This window comes from Suricata suricatta, chromosome 1 (genome assembly GCF_006229205.1).
Source record: "Suricata suricatta isolate VVHF042 chromosome 1, meerkat_22Aug2017_6uvM2_HiC, whole genome shotgun sequence".
NCBI lineage: Eukaryota > Metazoa > Chordata > Mammalia > Carnivora > Herpestidae > Suricata > Suricata suricatta.
This window is the reverse complement of record NC_043700.1, coordinates 36,115,999-36,135,198: the sequence shown is the minus strand read 5'-3', so window position 1 is coordinate 36,135,198 and position 19,200 is coordinate 36,115,999. Positions and strand designations below refer to the sequence as shown.

Genomic DNA, 19,200 nt, shown 5'->3' with positions numbered 1-19,200 from the left:
GGAGACATATTTAGATACTTTAGTTGAGTTCTAGAGTACTCTGATAGCAATCCTGATCAACCTGACCAACCAGGGATATGTAAAGATTCTAGCTTATTGTAAAGTCCTCTGAAGTAAGGGCGTACCTAGGTGGTTCAGTCAGTTGAATGTCCAACTTTGACTCAGGTCATGATCTCTCAGTCTATGAGATCGAGCCCCACGTCAGGCTCTGTGCTGACCCCTCAGAGCCTGGAGCCTGCTCCAGATTCTGTGTCTCCCTTTCTCTCTGCCCCTCCCCTACTCGTGCTCTGTCTCTGTCTCTCTCTCAAAAATAAATAAACATAAGAAAAAACCCTCTGAAGTAGGTAAGCATGCCTCCCTTGGTACAGCTTCGGAAACAAAACCTGTTTGGAAACAAACGTCTCGGTGTGTCTCATGCCGTAGGATGAGTGTGATCTGGCAAAGCAGTGACTGCAGTGGGCGGTAGGACAGGACATCTGCTTTCCTCCCGCAGGTTGTGGAAGGAATGCCCCTTTTCGCGGAACTCTTTGGGAACCTGGTGCCTGTCAAAAAAGCGACCCAGCAACGGAGTTTCCTCTTCCAGTCGTTTCGGGAGAACCGTTTGGCCATACCTGTAAAGGTGCGGACCTCTCCTGGGTCTACAAAGTTTGGGAGGCAGAAATCTCCTAAGCCAACCGGCCTGGTGGCCTCTGGAACCGCACCCCCCCGAATCTTGCTTTTGTGTGGTTGAATTTAGGTGAGGGACAGCAGTCGAGAACCCGCGGGGTCCTTGTCATTTCTGCGCAAGGCGATGAAGTATGAGGACACCCAGCACATTCTCTGCCACCTCAACATCACCATGCCCCCCTGCACCAAGGTGAGCTGCCCCCCTAATGAGGACCCTCGCCGGAGGTTGGGTCCCCTGAGGAGGTCCCGAAGCAGACTCAAGGCCATGTGCTTTTCAAAGACCTCTTCCTGTCACAGAGCTGCCTTTGAGGGCTGTTCACCATCTTCTGAACAGTTGGTGGTGTCCTGGCAGGGAGAGGGTGCCCTGGCCCTTTCTGCAAGGCTAGGACCAAGTGCCAGTGTCAGGCCTGTCTGTGTGTTCTCACTATGAGCCAGGGGCCCACAAGCATGTTCCTTCTCCAAGACTAGAGGAGCCCAAAAGGCATCCACCGGGCACCCCTCTTCCGGGGCCTCTTAAGCTTAGAACTGGGTGTCCCATGTTTCAAGGTGACCCAGTGGTTTGATAGGTTTTCTCAGGCCTCTTTTTCACATACTTGCTTATCTTCCCCAGGGTGCCAGGCCCTCAGAAAAGGGAGCCCTGGTGTCTCAGCCACTGCAAACACCCAGATTTTTGAGCTCAGCAAAAGCGTCTTGACCAAGTATGTTGATTTATCCATTCCTGTAAGAGCATCCAAGTCACCGCTGCACAAGGGACTTTGGAGGGACCATATGTCTCCATGTTCTCGTTGGTGTCATTTGGCTGCTGCCGTCATTGTAATTGTCAGCCTTCTGTGCCCAACTAGGGAAGAAAGGTCACATCCATATGTCATGGCTCACTTTCTCTTTACTGTCTGGGGCAAGTGTGAACCTGCTTCTTTTGAAAAGATTTCCTGCTCCCAGAGCATCTAGGTGCTTCTCTGCAGGGCTGGGGTGCTAAGCCTCAGACTGGTGCCAAGAATAGGTCTTCTGAATGTAAAGGAACCCAGAAAGAAACACTTGGTTTTTAAGTTCAAGCCCCAGCTCCACCACTCATTAGCTGAGCGGCCTGGGGCAAGTTATTTAACCCTTCTAGGCCTCAGTGGCCTGCTGGATGAGATGGGAATAGTAATCGTTCCTGCCCAAGGACTGTTAGACAGGGCCTGCCACAGGGTCAGGGCCACGTGAGCTTGCTATTACTTTAGTGATAAAGTGTGTGACTCTTGTCACTCCCTCTGGCCCCCACCTCTTCGCACACATCTGCCCTTTGTGTTGTGGCTGCAGAGACACAGAGCTCCTTGCTGTTGGCCAGGACCGGCGTCACGCCCACCCTGCAGCCTCTGGGCTCCGAGCACCTTCCCACCACGGGGGTGGCCCCGAGCCCAACGCACCCTTTCCTCATCTTTCTTCTGCAGGTGAGCGGAGCCGATGACAGGAGGAGGACGTTGACACCCCTGGCCCTGAGATACAGCATTCTCAGCGAATCCTCACTGGGTATGAACCCCCTGGTGATACGTGCTCACTGCCTTCCTGGAGGTCGTGGGTCACATAACTCCCCCTCCCCCCTGCAAGAGCTCTGTGTTGACGCGATTTCCTTGGAGCGTTATGAGCACAGCACCGGAGCCTTTGGCCCGCCGCCCATGTGCTCTCAGGCCAGCATACACTGAGGTCCGCTCAGGGCCGAAGTGTCCATCTGAGGTCGTTTACCCACACCTGCCCGCTCTGTGTCCTGCCAAGGCTGCTAAAAGAAACCCGATGCTTTTCCCTAGGTTTTCTCAGTGGGACCGACCGAGCAGATATGAAGATGGCGATTATATCAGAGCACCTTGGCCTCAGCTGGGCTGGTGAGTCCAGGACTTGGGGGCAGAAGGCACCTTGCCTGTCCACACGCACCCCTCCAGCTCCTTGCCTATAATGAGCAACTTCTTCTTACCATCCTTGGTGCATCTGAGGTGTGATTGTGTTGGACGAGTCTGTTGCCTTTGGGTACCAGTGGAAAGTGATCTCCCACCTGCCTCCATTTCTGTCCGGTTTTTCTTTTTTTTCTGCCTGGTTTTTCTTTATAAGAAAGAACTAACTTTTGAAATGACAAGAGACTTTAGAATTGATCTGGTTCATCTCATTTTACAGATGGCAAAACCGAGATCCAGCTAAATAGAGTGGCTCCAGTCTGGTGTCTAGTTAGTGACAGAGCCCTGGAAAACCAGCCCGCAAATAAACACAGAAACCAAAAACTATGTCCCTGTGATAGCCTGTCTCTTGCTCTGTGTACTCACATTGCCCTTCCTCGAAGGCTGGCTTTGTTGAGAAAAAGGAGGAAGAAGAGAAGTCTCAAAATTATTCACTTGGAATCTTGAGCTGTACCTGAGGTCTACCAGAAGTCCCACCACAAAAGGGTAGATCACATCTGAGGTGACCTTGTGTGTGGGGAAAATACAAGTGAAAGCTCAAAATGCGTTTTACTCAGTCACAGGACCTATAACTTAACCTCTGCTTGTTATATTAGCTTTTATATGAATGGACTTCCGTTACTCAGTCACCCTGTGGAGACGGCTTCAGAGACACTCAGAAGCCTTGGCAATAACTTGCTGAAAGGCTCTGTGACAAAAATTTACAGCAGAAATTCACGAGCCAAAAAAGAATGCCTGCTGCTGCTTCTTGGTGTGGGGGGGGGCGGGGGGGGCACATGCGCATTCTGATCCTTACTATCATGGTCCCTCTGGTCTTTCTCATCCTTGAAATTAGACTCTGAGGCAGTTCCCCCTTCCAAAGCACCTGTGAGAAATAATAATAAAAACGGGAGGGAGAAAGCTAACATTCTCTGTCATTGCCTTGCATTTAGATGGGAGCTTGTGTTTTCATATTAAATGTAATTAATGCCTTTCCCTGAAGAAGCACAAATACAGAAAAGCATTCCCATGATAATCGCTTCCTGGTGGAAAGTTAGTGGCACAGAAGGCACTGGAGTGGGCGTCCACAAGCTCAGCCCTCTCCTGGCTCTGGCATTAGCCTTGGACCGTGACCTTGGAGAAGCGCTAACCTTGCTGAGAGGCTCCGCCTTGTCATCTAGTATGTGCATTGATGAAATAAGGAAAGGACATTCATTCATTCATTCAATGCCGATTTTTTTTGAGCACTCTTATCCCTGCCCTATTTTCTGGAGATCTGAAGATGTAGGTCTGTATTTCCCTGGGTGCTTCCTGGTAAGAAGGAATAGCAAATCCCAGGGGGCCCCCTTCTTTAATTCCTGGTACTCCCCACCAACCGCCTGTGCTGCACCCGGTGTGGCTCACGCGCGGCCTGGCTTCTTTTCCTGCAGAGCTGGCCCGGGAACTGCAGTTCAGTGTGGAAGACATCAACAGGATTCGTGTGGAAAACCCCAACTCCCTTCTGGAGCAGAGCGCAGCCTTGTTGAATCTCTGGGTCGTCCGGGAAGGCAAAAACGCAAAGAGTCAGTACCATTAGGCTAAGGAAGCCTCCTCTGTCCAAAGCCCATATAGGCTCTTCACCAGAGCCATTCTGCCTTCCAGCTCCAGTTGCGGTCTTTGCCTTTGGAGCCAGTCCCTTTTGCCGTCTCTGTCTCTGTCTCTGCCTCTGCCTCTCACACACACACACCTCGCAGGGTCCTGGGGTCCTCTGGGCAATCCTATCATGAGGATAGGAGAGTCTTGGCCTTCACCTTTTTCCCATCCCCCGGAATCAGAGAAGAGCCACACCAGAACGAGATGACAGCACAGGTGTAGGGTGTGTGAGTTCTCATTGAGTTTCTCAAACAAATGAGGACTGACCCCTCCGGACAGAGCAAATCCTGCCCAGATGCCTGAACATCTTTTCCTCCAACCTAGAGGAAAGCTTTGTCTCCCTGTTTTCAGCTCTTTCTCAACTAAATTTCCATACTCAGAGACACTAAGAGGAAATTGAGTGTCTGCATTTGCATCTCAAATCGACTGGCAAGGACCAAGGATCTCAAAAGGACAGTATCCTATTCTCCTCACTCATTTCCTGTGGAATTTCTCTCAGATTACAAAAAACAGTCTTCCCATGCTTTACAATTGGCCACACTTAGGGTTTGGAAAAAATCTGTTGAAGGATAACAGAAATCCTCCCCACCCCCAACCAGAGGCAGGTGCTTTTGCTTCTGACAAAGGAGGGGCGCTGAGAAAACAAGTCCCCCCCATCCCCCACTTCCCTCCCAGCTAGTCCCCTGCACCCCCACGACATTCTGCACTGCCCACGAGGGTTAGAGCCCCCTCGGCCAGCGCCCCTTCTCCCCCTCTCCCCCTGCAGTGGAAAATCTGTACACAGCCCTGCGCAACATCGACCGGAGTGAGATTGTGAACATGCTGGAGGGCTCGGGCAGACAGAGCCGCAACCTGAAACCCGACCGGAGGCACAGGGACCGGGACTACTCTTCGTCGCCCTCTCAGATGAATGGTGAGTGTCTCCTGGAAGGTGGGGCTGAGCTGGGGGCCACCTTCCAGGCACCTGCACAGGATGCTTCTTGAAGCCACCTCTCCCTCTGGTGGGAGGTTCTGTCCCCCACAAACTCCCTTCCTGGCGGTGCTGAGAGCAGAGGCAAGAGGAATCGGGGAGCACTCCTGTGCAGAGACCCGCCCCCACGCTCCCCTCGGCTCCAGGCTCCTGCTGCAGTCGTCCCTACCTGTCACAGAGGCTCTCCATAGTTCTATGCCACCAGTGGACCCTCGTGGGGCCTGTGTTTCCATCTGTGAAATAGTCTGTGGAGAGCAGCAAAGGTCGTGGAGGTTCTGGCCCCAGGTCTGACGTGGTGAAGTTGGCAGGTGTTCTAGAAGTCCTTCTATAAGGCTAACTGGACTTCTTTTCTTTGAGTCTGGTCTCTCCGTGTCTCTCCCTCCCTTTTTTCTCACCCCATCTCTTCCCTCTCATTGGTTTTAATGTGCTTCGGCATGGCACAGACCCCCAGTGTGACCAGGCCCTAAGGGAGGCAGCCGGAGGCCCCTGACCTTTGACCCCCATACCCACACAGCAGCCTCCTGTGTGTCATTGTCCTTGGAGTGGCCTTGGAATTGGCCACCTGCGTGTAGGAGAGGGGACTAGGGGTCTCCACCCCCTTACCTGCCCTCTCTCCAGCCATTGGGCACAAAGGGCAGAGGCCCTGCTCTTTGGAGCTAACTCCTCTTCTTTAAAGTCAGCAGGTTAGATCAGATTACTAAGATTCCTTACAGACCTTGAAGAGACCATTTTAAGGCTATGAACTGTCTTCCTGTGGTGCCTAAACATGGCTCCCTGGGCGGCTACATCGCGCTGCCTGCACTCCCCACGCTGCTAGTTTTCTGGCTGTCCCCAGCCACGCGCTCGTGTGTGCACTGGGCAGACACCTGTGGCATGGGGGACCTGCTGTGAGCCGGGACGTTCTAGGTCGGTGTGGGCACGGGGCCTCCTCTCGCCAAGAGGAGCCTGTGCATGCCGAGCCCCTCACAGGTTTCTCTCTCCCGTGTCCTGTTTCTCCTGGAACATGCTGGGGGCAGGGCTCCTCTGTTGATCACGTCCTGTCGTCTTCCTCTTCTGCCTCTGACCTCACCTGGGCCTCTAGTCCGCTCACTCTCTCACACTGCCTGTGTCCACCATCTCCACCTCGCCGGGTGCTCAGGAGCCGTCCGCCTCCGCAGATGCATGTTGCGAAAGACCGCTAGCCCTTCCTCCCCACGAGTCTCACGGCCGTGTGCAAGGGCGTGTGTGTGCGCATGCACGAGTGTGTGCAAGTGCCCGGGGAGTTGTCTCTCACTGTTCACACCCGGCATAAAGGCTCCAAGAAGGGGACCTGGCCGGAGCACTGCAGGGCCTGCTGAGTAGCCTGGCTCCCTTTCACAGAGGGAGAGAGGGAAGGCAGTTGAAAAAATGCTGAAAACTTCAGGAAACCCAAGTGACAAGACGCGTCTCCTCTTCTCTGTGATATCTGATCACTTGGTTGGGTTTCTTCATATGCCCAGTGCTGTTTCTGTCAAGTCAAATCCGCAAGTTTTTGTTTCTGTGTGCCCCAATTATGTACCTAGAGGACACAGGCCCGTAGAATTACACGAGTATAAACAAGGAAGTTACGACCATTAAAACTATGTTAAGAAGGTGGATCCCATGTTAAGTGTTCTTCCTACAGTTAAGGAAAAGAATCCCCCACTGGCCGCAGGACTTACAACCCCAGTCAGGCCTCGAGGGTCCAATGCCTAAAAAGAGTTCAGAATCCCTTTGTGGGACTGGGTCTGTATGTGCTCTGTGACGGGGGCAAGAAGCTCTGTGTTAGTTGGTCTGCTCACTTAGCGAGTACCTTTTGAACACCTTCCATAGGCCAGGCGCTGGTCTAGGCAGGGGAGAAAAATCAGTTCTCAAACGTACACACACAAAACTCCCCTAACACTCTGCCCTCGTGGAGCTAGCCTTCTGATTGGAGAGTCAAGCAACGGGTAAGGGGTGAGGGGATCGTCTAAAGTGCTCACAGAGGGAGGGAGGGAAGGCAGGAGCAGAGGTCACAGGGCAACAGGAGGCCAGCTCTTACAGGCTCCCCTAGGACACTGGATTTACTGGCAGTGAGATGGAGAGCCGCTGGAGGCTCTGGAGGGAAGGGGGAACATAATCTAACTTGAGTTTTCAAAGGATTCCTCTCCCTGCTTCATTGAGTTTTAGACCGTCACAAACTGAATGCTTCTGTGCTTCCTGGCTCCTCTGTGCGGCCCTGTCCCCCCTTTAAGCGTGCCCCCCAGCAGGTCTGTGGAGGCACGCAGGCTGTGTGCCCTGAGCGCATGCTCCGCACCGTGGCCCAAGCAGACACTCAGGAGCTGTCGGCCAGCTTGGTCTACTCCACCTTTTCTGGCACTAGAACTGGCTTCTATGTATTTATCCTACCCTCTTCCCTGTCCTGAGAAGATGGTTCTGGCCTGGAAAGAAGGAGCAGGAGGGACGAAAGGTCGAAGGCTGGGGAGACAACAGCCTCCCGTGCTTCCTCTGGTGTCCTCCTGAGGGCAGGGCCCAAGGTGGCTTGTCTGGGTGCCTGCTGGGCCCACTGCACTGACAGTCACAGCTGTACCTTGCCTTCTCTGCACTTGACCTCGCTTCTCTGCTTGTCTGAGCCTCCTGATGCAGCCCTGGGGACGAAGGGCAGTGCTTGAGTGCTCTGTGGTGGCAGGGAAACAGAAGCTTGAGGTCTGTTTTCCTTTCTTCCTGACTCCTGCCATATACACCTGGCCTGGCCAGAGCAGAAGGGGGCTTAAGTTCAAGTTCAAAGGCCAGTTTTCTTCTCCTACACAAGAGGGGACTGGCCTGGGCCCTTGGGTAATACACATAAAGAAAAAAACTGCCTATAAAGCAAAAAAAAGAAAAAAGAAAAGAAAAACATGTTTCTAAAAAAAAAAAAAGAAATCAGATCTCTCATATAAAAGGAAACAAAATGGACATCTCACATCCACACTTGTCAGGCCTGTTGATAAATGGGACACATAGTAATGTCTGCTTAGAAAGAAAATGTGTTTTACTTCTGTCAGCTCCTGAATACAACTCGTGAATGTGACTCTAGTCTGAGGCCAGGTTGACTGTCCACTCCTTGTCTAGCTGGCTACTGACATTAAACTTCAAGGGGAATCATTACATCTCGGTTTGCAGAGACCCAGCAGCATAACCAGAGATGGAGACTTGTGGAGGAACTACTGGCCTGTTGTCTGCCCCAAAGTAGTACATATAGTTGCTTCTCACCTGATTTCCCCAAAATGCAACTCCAGAGGGGAGAGCTCTAGACTGAAGGGTGGCTTGGTGGCTCCCGTGTGGCAGAGCCACGTGTGGCTGTTAGAAAGACAAGTACTTCCGAACTTTAACCTATGGGACTCGGCAGACCTTATGATGATCTAATCCGCCCCAGAGCTTGTGGCGTAATCCTCATGACAATGTGTTCGGGCCTTATGAACATTGCTCTGACTTAATAGTAATCCTCACTGGCACGGAGTATGACCACCTACAGCCTCAGACCCAAGCTTGTGAGGATGTAGCTAGATCAGTGGGTGTCCCCTGCAGACTGAGAGGGAGCAGTGAGGCACATACCCTGAACACTGTTGCTAGAGGGGAGGCTCCAGAATAAAGAAAAGGCGGGCAAGTCCTGGGAGGGGATGTGCATGAGTTCTCTTCATGGACATGTTTCATCTGGGTGATATTCCATTGAGGTAAACACCACAGAAGTTTTAAGGAGGAAAAGTCCCAGAGGATACCAAGAATGACCCTCCGGTATTCTGTGGCCAGTAGAGCCACCTTCTCCCGGTCCTTATCAGGTTTTACGGAGATTCCCAAAAGTGACAGAATACTCACTTGGCTATTACTTGAAGGGCTATTTAAGGTGCATTCCACTTATGGGGCACCTGGCTGGCTCAGTCAGTGAAGTGTGTGACTCTCAAGCTTGGGGTCATGAGTTCAAGCCCCACAGAGAGTGGAGAAGTTACTTAAGTGAATTTTTTATTAAAAGATCCATTCCACTGCTGGCCAAAATGAGGTAGTGAAGACTGAATATACCCTTCTGCTTAAAACAGTTGAAAAAAACAAAGACCCAAATATATGTAATAATGGTTTTCAAGACTTTGTACATCAGTAAACAAAAGGCAGTGATCAATGGGACATAGGAAATAATTGAGGAAAACTGTGTAATTGCTAGTTTCTAGGTCATGACATGGGGCAGAGAAATCCAAGAAATTTCCCTGGGTTGAGGAGAGGTTGTTGAGAATCCAGAGAGAAAGGAGCCACCGGAGTTGCCAAGATACAGAGTGCCAGAGAAGACATAGCTGCTTGAAGAATCCTGGAGCTCTTCAGAGGGTCCCCGGCAAGTTTCGGTTGAGTATCAGTCAGCCATTCCCCACAGTCAGATGGATCATTCAGAAACATTACATAAGGAACAACAAAGGGCCTTACCTGGAAATGGAGAAGAAGTAGCCCTACATCGATCAATGATCCAACCCTGCCTCAACCTTGAAAGCAGAGACCTCAAAAGGATGAGACTGTTTCTGTTACTTAATTGCATAAAAGAACAAAACTCAAGAATACTTATAGGAATACGAAGTATCCAGCAGCCATCAAGGTAAAATTTACAATGGCATCCAGTGAAAGATTACCAGACATACAAAGAAACAAGAAAATGTGACCCAGAATGAAGAGAAAAATCAATCTGCACTAACTCTAAACTGAAACAGATGTTAGACTTAGCATACAAGGATGGCAAAACAGTTATAACTGTATTTCAGGTTCCAAAAAGTTAAGGAAAGACATAGAAAATATTTTTAAAAGATTCAAACCTATCTTCTAGAGATGAAACTATAATGTGTAGGATGAAAAATACACACAGTGGGATTAGACATTACAGAAGAATAGGGAATTTGACAACATAGCAATAGAAACTCTTCAAAATTAAACACAGAAGGTAAAGAAAAAAATTTTTTTAAGATTTATTTATTTTTGAGAGAAAGAGAGACAGAGCATGAGTAGGGGAGGTGCAGAGAGAGAGGGAAACACAGAATCCAAAGCAGGATTTAGGCTCTGATCTATCAGCACAGACCCCAATACAGGGCTCAAACCCACAAACCATGAGATCATGACCTGAGCCGAAGTTGGACGCTCAACCAACTGAGCCACCCCAAGAGAAATTTTTGAAAGCATCAATGAGCTATGGGGCAATTTCAATATATGTGGCAATAGAGTTCCCAACAGAGAATGGGTGAAAAAGGAGTTGAATAAACAAGGGTTGAAGAATGTCCAAATTTGACAAAAACTATAAATACACAGATCCAAGAAGTTCAGTGAACCACATGTACAAGATACATGGGAGCAACGATGCCAAGGTATATTTTACACAAATTGGTCAAAACTAGTAATGAGAAAGTCTTGAAAGCAGCCAAAGAAGAAGGGGCATATTATACAAAAGAACAAAAGATAAGGATGACATCAGTGGTGCCTGGGTGGCTCAGTCAGTTGAGTGTCTGACTCTTGATTTTGACTCAGGTCATGATCTCATGTTCGTGGGCTTGAGCTCTGTGTTGGACTCCACGCTGATGGTGCAGAACCTGGTTGGGGTCTCTCTCTCCCTCTCTGCCCTTTCACTGCTTGCACTCTCTCTCTCTAAGATAAATAAACTTAAAAAAGATAAGGATGACATCAAACTTCTTGTTGGAAGCAATGCAAGTCAGGAGACAGTGGAACAACGTCTTTAAAGTAGACTGAATCTTTACAGAACATCTCTAAAATAACCTATAACTCTATACCTAGCAAAAATAGCTTTCAAAAATGGAAGCAAATGCATCACCAGGAGACCCATGCTTCAAGCAATGGTTAAAAAAAAAAAAAAAAAAAAGGAGCATGTGGGTGGCTCAGTCAGTTAATCATCCATCTAGCTCTTGATCTTAGCTCAGGTCTTGAGCTCAGGTTCATGAGTTTGAGCCCTGCATTGGGCTCCACCCTGGGCATGAAGACTGCTTTAAAAATAAATAAATAAATAAATAAATAGATTAATTAATTAATTGAAATAAAATAATAAAAGTCAGGCCAAAGGAAAATATCAGACAGAAATATGGATCTATAAGATGCAATTAACAATGCCAAAAATGCTAACTGCAAGGAAAAATACATAATTTTCTAATTAGTTACATTATTTCTTCATTGTTGAAATCTCTTTTTAAAATTTTTTTAAATGTGTTTGTTTTTGAGAGAGAGAGAGAGAGAGAGAGTGTGAGCAGGGGAAGGACAGAGAGAGAGGGAGACACAGAATCCAAAGCAGGCTCCAGACTCCATGCTGTCAGCACAGAGTCTGATGCAGGGCTTGAACTCACAAACTATGAGATCACAACCTGAGCCAAAATCAGAAACTTCACCAACTGAGCCACCCAGGCACCCCTGAAATCTCTTTAAAGGATAACTGTGTAAACAAGAATAACAATGATATAATGTTGGGTTTATAACACATGTGAAAGTGAAATGTATGAAACAATAGTACTAAGGCCAAAAAAGTCAAGAGGGGAAAAATGGAAGTATATTATTGTAAGGTGCTATTATATAAACCAAGTGGTATAATTTCACTTCAAAGTACACTGATAGGTCAAGGATGTATATTATAAGCGATAAAGCAACTACTGAAATAATGAAACAAAGAATTATACCTAATAATTCATCAAAATAGGTCAAATGGAGTCATAATAAATTTCAATTAAGTCAAAAGGCATATAAAAGAAGAAAAAGAGAAGAACAGATGGGACAAAGAAAGTAGAAATTAACAAGTAATAGATAAAGACCGAACCGTATTTTTAAATAAAGTGTATTTATTATGAGAGAGAGAGCAGTGTGTGCATGTGAGGGAGGGACAGAGAAAGCGGGGAGAGAGAGAATCCAAGCAGGCTCCATGTTGTCGGTGCAGAGCCTGACATGGGGCTTGATCTCATGAACCACGAGATTACAACCTGAGCCACAATCAAGAGTTGGATGCATAACCAACTGAGCCACCCAGGCACCTCTAAACCTAACCTTACTAACAATTTCATTAAATGTAAATGGTCTAAATCCCCCAATGAAAAGGCAGAAATAGTCAAATGAATATATAGATAAATCTCAACTATGCTCTTCAAATATAAAAACACACAAAGTCCTTAAAAGTAAAAGGGTGAGAAAAGATAAACTGTACTAATACTAATCAAAAGACAACTGGAATGGCTATATTAATATCAAACAAGTAGGTTTTAGAACAAAGAGATGAAAAAATTACCAGAGATGAAAAAATAATTTCATAAGTAGTTCAAGCACATAACAACCCTAAATGTTTATGTGCCTGGTAAGATAGCTTTAGAACACATGAAGCAAAACGTGGGAAAGCTGCAATGACAGGTAGACAAAACCACAGTTAGAATGGAGAGTTCACCATCCCTGTCTTGCTAATTGATAGAACAAGAAGAATAATCAGTGAACATATAGAAGATTTGAACACTATCATCCAGCTTGACCTTTTTGTTGAGAGTTATAAACATTCCATCCCATAACAGTAGCATGCATATTCTTTTCAGTTGCATCTGGAATTTACACCAACATGGGCTATATTATAGACCATAAAGCAAGTCTCAGATTTAAAAGGGTTTGAGATATACAAAGCATGTTCTCTGACCACTGTGAGATTAAATTAGAAAGCAATAACAAAAAATCTGGAAAATCTAAATATTTGGAAACTAAATAATACACTTCTAAATAACCTATGGGTCAAATAAGAGAGTGAAAGAGAAATGAGAACATATTCTGAATTGAATGTAAATAAAAATACAAGATATCACATTTATAGGATTCCAGTTCTTATGTGTTGGCATGAGCCCATCAATACCTAATATTGAGGCTGGACTGGCCTGTGTAGTTCCTGCAAGATGACCGTGAGCAATAACCACCAGGAAACTTTAGGGGAAAAATTTATTAGTCACAGAACCTGAAAATTACATAGCATATTTAGGGCCACATAGCAAGGTTGTGAGGAGAAGAGAGAGAAGAGAAGGAGCTCAGGGCTAGGGTTCTGCTATTTTGGGGGTTGAGAGTAGAGGCCTGGGATTTCATGGGCTCACTCTTTATTGATAAGTTTAAAACATGAGTAAGAATTTAAAGCAGGAGGAAAGAAAAATCAAGTGGCCCAAAAGGTCAGTTATCGAAATCACCCGAGGTCTCCATAACAAAGGAGACTCAGTGGGGGAGGGTGGCCTGGCTCTTTATCTAGTCTTGTGGTTGGCAATGTGTTTGTTTGAGATAGTCATCTTTGAAATGGAGATATAGGCAATCAAAGCTTAGGTCAGGCACTTGCATTACAAAAAGAAAAAAAAAAGAAAGAAAACCCAACAGTCAGGGCTTATCTTACACCTTAGGCAGTACTTAGAGGGAAATTTATGTCATTAAATGCCCACGTGAGAAAGGAGAAACATTCTCAAATCAATGACCTCAGCTGCTACCTTAAGATATTAGAAAAAGAAGAACAAATTAAACCCAAAGTGACCAGATGAAAGGAAATAATAAAGGTCAGAATAGAAATCTCTGAAACTGAAAAGAGAAACAAACTAGAGAAAATAAAATCAAAAGCTGGTTCTTTGAAAAGACTGATGAAATTGACCAACTGTTAGCCAAACTGGTTAAGAAAAAGAGAGAGAAGACAAAAATGACCATATCAGGAGTAAGAGAGGTCACACCACTACAAACTGTAGAAGTAAAAAGATGATAAGGGAGGATTACTACAGTTCTATGCCAATAGCTTTGGAAGCATAAATGAAATTGACAAATTGTTGAAAAATATATTATCAAAACTCAGAAAGAAATAGATGACCTGAATAGCCTTATATATATTGAAACTAAAATAGTACTTAAAATGTCTACAAAGAAAACAGCAAGCTTTGATGGCGTCACTGGTAAAAATCCATGAAACATTCAAGGAAGAAATAACTTATATTGAAAATTTAAAAGGAGGGGCGCCTGGGTGGCTCAGTCGGTTAAGCATCTGGCTTCAGCTCAGGTCATGATCCTACTGTTCATGGGTTCGAGCCCTGCGTTAGGCTGTGCTGACAGCTAGCTCAGAGCCTGGAGTCTGCTTCAGATTCTGTATCTCCCTCTCTCTCTGCCCCTCCCCTGCTCGCACTGTCTCTCTCTGTCTCTCAAAAATAAATAAAAAATATTTAAAAAATTTTTTTAACCTCATTATAAAAAAAATTTTAAAGGATATAATACTTGTCCACTCATTCTATGAGGCCAGCATAACCCTGATATTAGGGGGGTAATAGTATTAGAAAGCTATAGACCAATATCCTTCATGAACATGTATGCAAAAATTTAAATTTATAAAAGTCAAATCCAGCACTGTTTAAAAGGATAATACATTATGACCAAGTGGGGTTTATCTAAGGAACGCAAGGGTGGTTTAAATCCATCTCTGCTTCTCCATGTAAGGAGCTTGGAAGTTGCCACTCTGTGTGTACTAACAAGTAAAAGGCTGAATAGACTGAAAAATCAATGTTTCTAGGATCTGTATGAGAGGTGAGGGCACAGGGCAAATCACTGCCCCGAAACTGGAAAGTGACAGAGGGACGTGGAGAATATGAACTCACCAGAGCAAGGACTCAAGAGGGAAACCCCCTCAGAAACCAGTGCTGGGGTAGGAAAACCAGAACTATAACTGACAACTTGCTGGAGGCTCAGTGTAGGCAACTCTGAAAGTTTAAAACTTTCAGGGGGACTCGGGCAGAGGGGTCCCCCACAATTTTGTGAGATTTACCTCCAGGAGGTTCAACCAGGTTCCCACAGTAAATATCAGGAAAATCCCCTTGTGCTTCCAGCAGGGGTAGGAGAAAAGGAACTATTTTTAATTATGCCTGAGCACTGTGTTCTTAACAAGGTCTGCCCTCAGGGGAAAGTACTTAAGGAGAGCTTAACACTCAGGGGCTACTTGTCAAAGCCTAAGTGACCTGCGGGGAGGGAACTACCCAACTCCTGTCAGCTAGCCTTCCACAAGGGAGAAAGAATGGAAAATGCTCAACTCCAGCCTATGCTGGCCATCTCTTCCCATCTGAAGTAAAGGGGAAATTTTTGTAATACTTGTCAAGTTCACAGTCCAGAGGCATAGGCTGATTACAGGTCCGAGACTTAATCATAGGACTATAGAATGCGTCCCCGTCCCCCACACCTCACCACTGCATTCTAAAGGCCTATTTATAGCAGTTCCTTTATCCAGGATATCATTCTGGATATCAAGAAAAATGTGTAAGACGTACTAAAAGGCAAAGAGCACAGTTTGAAGAGACAGAGCAAGCGTTAGACCCAGACATGGCAAGGGATGTTGGAATCACCAGACTGGGAATTTAAAGCAACTATGATTGGGGCACCTGGGTGGCTCAGTTGACTCTGACTTTGACTCCAGTCATGATCTTAGGGTACATGAGTTTGAGCCCTGCGTCAGGCTCTGTGCGGATAGCTGTCAGGAGCCTGTTTCAGATTCTGTGTCTCCTTTTCTCTCTGTCCTTCCCTACTCACGCTCTGTCTCTCAGAAAAAAATAAAATAAACATTTTTTTAAATTAGGGGGGAAAACCCCCTATGATTGATATGCTAGGGTTCTAATGGATAAAGTATTTAAGAACAGATGTGCTGAAAGATGGGAATCCCAAGAAAGAAATACTAGAGATAGCACTGTAACAGAAATGAAGAATGCCTTTGATGGGCTTCCTAGTGCACTGGACACAGCTGAGGAAAGGATCTCTGAGCTTGAGGCTATGGCAACAGGAATCTCCAAAACCAAAAAGTAAAGAGAGCAAAGACCAAAAGAAACAGAATAGAATATACAAGGAATTTGGGGCAGCTACAGAAGATGTAACAGACATATAATGGCAATACCAGATGGGAAAGAAAGAAAGGAATGAAGCAATATTTGAAAAAATAATAATGCCTGAGAATTTACCCCCAAGTTAATATCAGGCACCAACCCACAGATTCAGAAAGCTGAGAATATAGTAAGATAAATGCCCAAAACTATACTTACCATATCATTTTCAAATCACACAAAGTCAAAGATAAAGAAAAAAATCCTGGGGGGGTGGGGAACAGTGAAAAATCCCACCTTACCAATAAAAAACAAAGATAATATTACATCTGACTTCTCTTAGAAGCCGTGTAGGGGCGCCTGGGTGACTCAGTCGGTTAAGCGTCGGCTTCGGCTCAGGTCATGATCTCACGGTTCATGGGTTCGAGCCCCATGTCGGGCTCTGTGCTGACAGCTCAGAGCCTGGAGCCTGCTTCAGTTTCTGTGTCTTCCTCTCTCTGCTCCTCCCCTGCTCGCGCTGTCTCTCTCTGTCTCTCAAAAATTAAAAAGAAAAACAAAAAAAATAAAATAAAAAGGAAGCAGAACTGCCGTGCAAAAAAGTATTTTAAAAAGTTCTTTAGAGAGAAGGAAGTCAGTCTTCTCACCTAGAGAAGCCTGAACGTATAAAAAGTAAGGAAGAACATCAAAGAAAGAGTAAGTGAAAATTAAATTAAAACTTAAATTTTCTTGCTCTTAGTTGATCTAGTTTGTTTAAATCAATAATGTATTCAATTATGTATGCTTATATCTTACGCATGTACACACGCACGTCCATATGTGCTTATACATAAGAAATGAATGATGAGTGACAGCACAGCAATGGTAGAAGGGATGGGAAGGAAGAATTAAGATTATTTCGTTATAAAGAACTCACACTACCCATGCTATAGTGCTATTTGAAAGTGGACTATAGACGTATATATTGCAAACTCTAGGGCAATCACTATAAAAATTTTAAAAAGAAGCATAAATAATATGTTAAGAAAGGAGAAAAAATAGAATCATATAAAATGCTCAATTAAAACCACAAAAGGCAGAAAAAGAATAGAAGATAAAAATAGAAACGAGGAACAAGGGCAACAAATAGAAAACAGTAGTATGGTAGATATTAATCTAAGTATATCAGTAAACACTTTGGGTGTCAGTGGTCTAAGTGTACCCATGAAAAGACTGTCAAAATGGATCAAAAAATACATCCTGTCTACATGAAACCCACTTTAAATATAAAGACACATGTAGATTCAAAGTAAATAGGTGGACAAAAAATATATCATGCTAACATGACTGAAAAGAATGTAGGAGAAACTATATTAATTTCATACAGAGCAGACTTCAAACCAAAGAAAATTATCAGGGATTAAGAGGGGCATTATATAATGATAAAGAAGTCAGTTCTTCAAGAAGACCTAATAATCCTTAACATCTATGTGCCTAACAACAGAGCATCAAACTATGAGAGGCAAAAATTAAGAGAGCAGCAAGGAGAAATAGATGAATCCACTATCAGAGTCGGAAACTTCAGCAACCTTGTATCAGAAATGGACAGACCCACTAGGCAGAAACTTGGTCAACACCAACATCATCAACTGGATGTAACTGACATCTATAAACTACTTCATCCAACAACAGCAGAATACACATTCTTCTCAAGTTCACATGGTACATTCACCAAAATAGATCATATTCTGGAGCATAAAACACACTTTAACAAATTTAAAAGAATACAAATAACAAATAAATCAATGTAATTCATCAGATAACAAACTAAAAAAGAAAAGCCATATGATTACCACAATAGATGCAGAAAAAGTATTTGAAAAATCCAACAATTCCTTGTTAAAAAAAAACAAACAAACAAAAGCTCCTAGCAAAGTAGGAATAGAAAGGAACTCATTCAACTTCATAAAGGGTATCTACAAAAAAACTAAAGCTAACATTACACTTAATGGTAAGAGACTCAGTGCTTATGAATGGATGAACTGAATGTTATGTTCAGTAACAAGACAATGATGCCTACTTTCACTGCTGTTGTTCAACATTAAGAATGCTAAACTCTTTGACCTCAGCCACAGCAACTTCTTATTAGACATGTCTCTGGAGGCAAGGGAAACAAAAGCAAGCATGAATTATTGGGACCTCCTCAAGATAAAAAGCTTCTGCATAGCAAAGGAAACAGTCAACAAAACTAAAAGGCAACCAAATGGAAATGGGAGAAGATATTTGAAACTTACATATCAGATAAAGGGTTATATCCAAAATCTATATAGAACTTATCAGACTCACACTGGAAAAAACAGATAACCCAGTGAAGACATCGGCAAAAGATATGAACAGACACTTTTCCAAAGAAGACATCCAGATGGCTCATAGACACATGAAAAGATGCTCAACATCACTCATCATCAGGGAAACACAAATCAAAACTACAATGAGATACCACCTCACACCTGTCAGAAGAGCTAAAATTAATGACTCAGGCAACAGCAGATGTTGGCAAGGATGCTGAGAAAGAGGAACACTTTTGCACTGCTGGTGGGAATACAAACTGGTGCAGCCACTCTGGAAAATGGTATGGAAGTTTCTCAAAAAACTAAAAATAGACTGGTCTATGTACTACTAGGTATTTATCCAAAGGATACAAAAATGCTGAATTGAAGGGTCACATCCACCCCAATATTTATAGCAGCACTATCATCAATAGCCCAAGTATGGAAAGAGCCCAGATGTCCATCAACTGATGAATGGATAAAGAAGATGTGGTGTACACACACACACACACACATTCACTCACTCACTGGAATATTACTCAGTGTTGAAAAAGAATGAAGTCTTGTCATTTGCAAAAACGTGGTTGGAGCAAGAATGTATTATGTTAAGTGAAATAAGTCAGAGAAAGATAAATATATGATTTCAGAGAAATTTTATTTTTTTAAAGAAAACTACAGATATGTGGAATTTAAGAAACAAAACAGATGAACATAGGGGAAGAGAAGGAAAAATAAGATAAAAACAGGGAGCAAACCATAAGAGACTCTTAAAATACAGAGAACAAACTGGGAGTTTCTTGACGAGTGTTGGGTGTGGGGGGATGGGCCAGATGGGTGATAGGCATTAAGGAGGGCACTTGTTGGGATGAGCACTGGGTGTTATATGTAATTGATGTAATTGA

At 44.7% G+C, this 19,200-nt stretch overlaps 1 protein-coding gene across 11 annotated transcripts in view; it reads left to right on the top strand.

Annotated features, from left to right (window-relative positions):
* Positions 1 to 19,200, top strand: part of ANK1 (ankyrin 1) — a 213,958-nt gene that overhangs the window by 173,336 nt on the left and 21,422 nt on the right. For 10 of the 11 annotated variants that reach the window (XM_029936401.1, XM_029936381.1, XM_029936428.1 and 7 more), the window contains 6 exons: positions 494 to 619; positions 737 to 856; positions 2,097 to 2,175; positions 2,451 to 2,525; positions 4,001 to 4,132; positions 4,969 to 5,115. In XM_029936401.1, the coding sequence (XP_029792261.1) occupies positions 494 to 619; positions 737 to 856; positions 2,097 to 2,175; positions 2,451 to 2,525; positions 4,001 to 4,132; positions 4,969 to 5,115 (679 nt within the window). Of the gene's footprint in view, positions 1 to 493; positions 620 to 736; positions 857 to 2,096; positions 2,176 to 2,450; positions 2,526 to 4,000; positions 4,133 to 4,968; positions 5,116 to 6,188; positions 6,780 to 19,200 lie in introns of those variants that run through there. The other variant, XM_029936436.1, reaches the window with a different exon arrangement.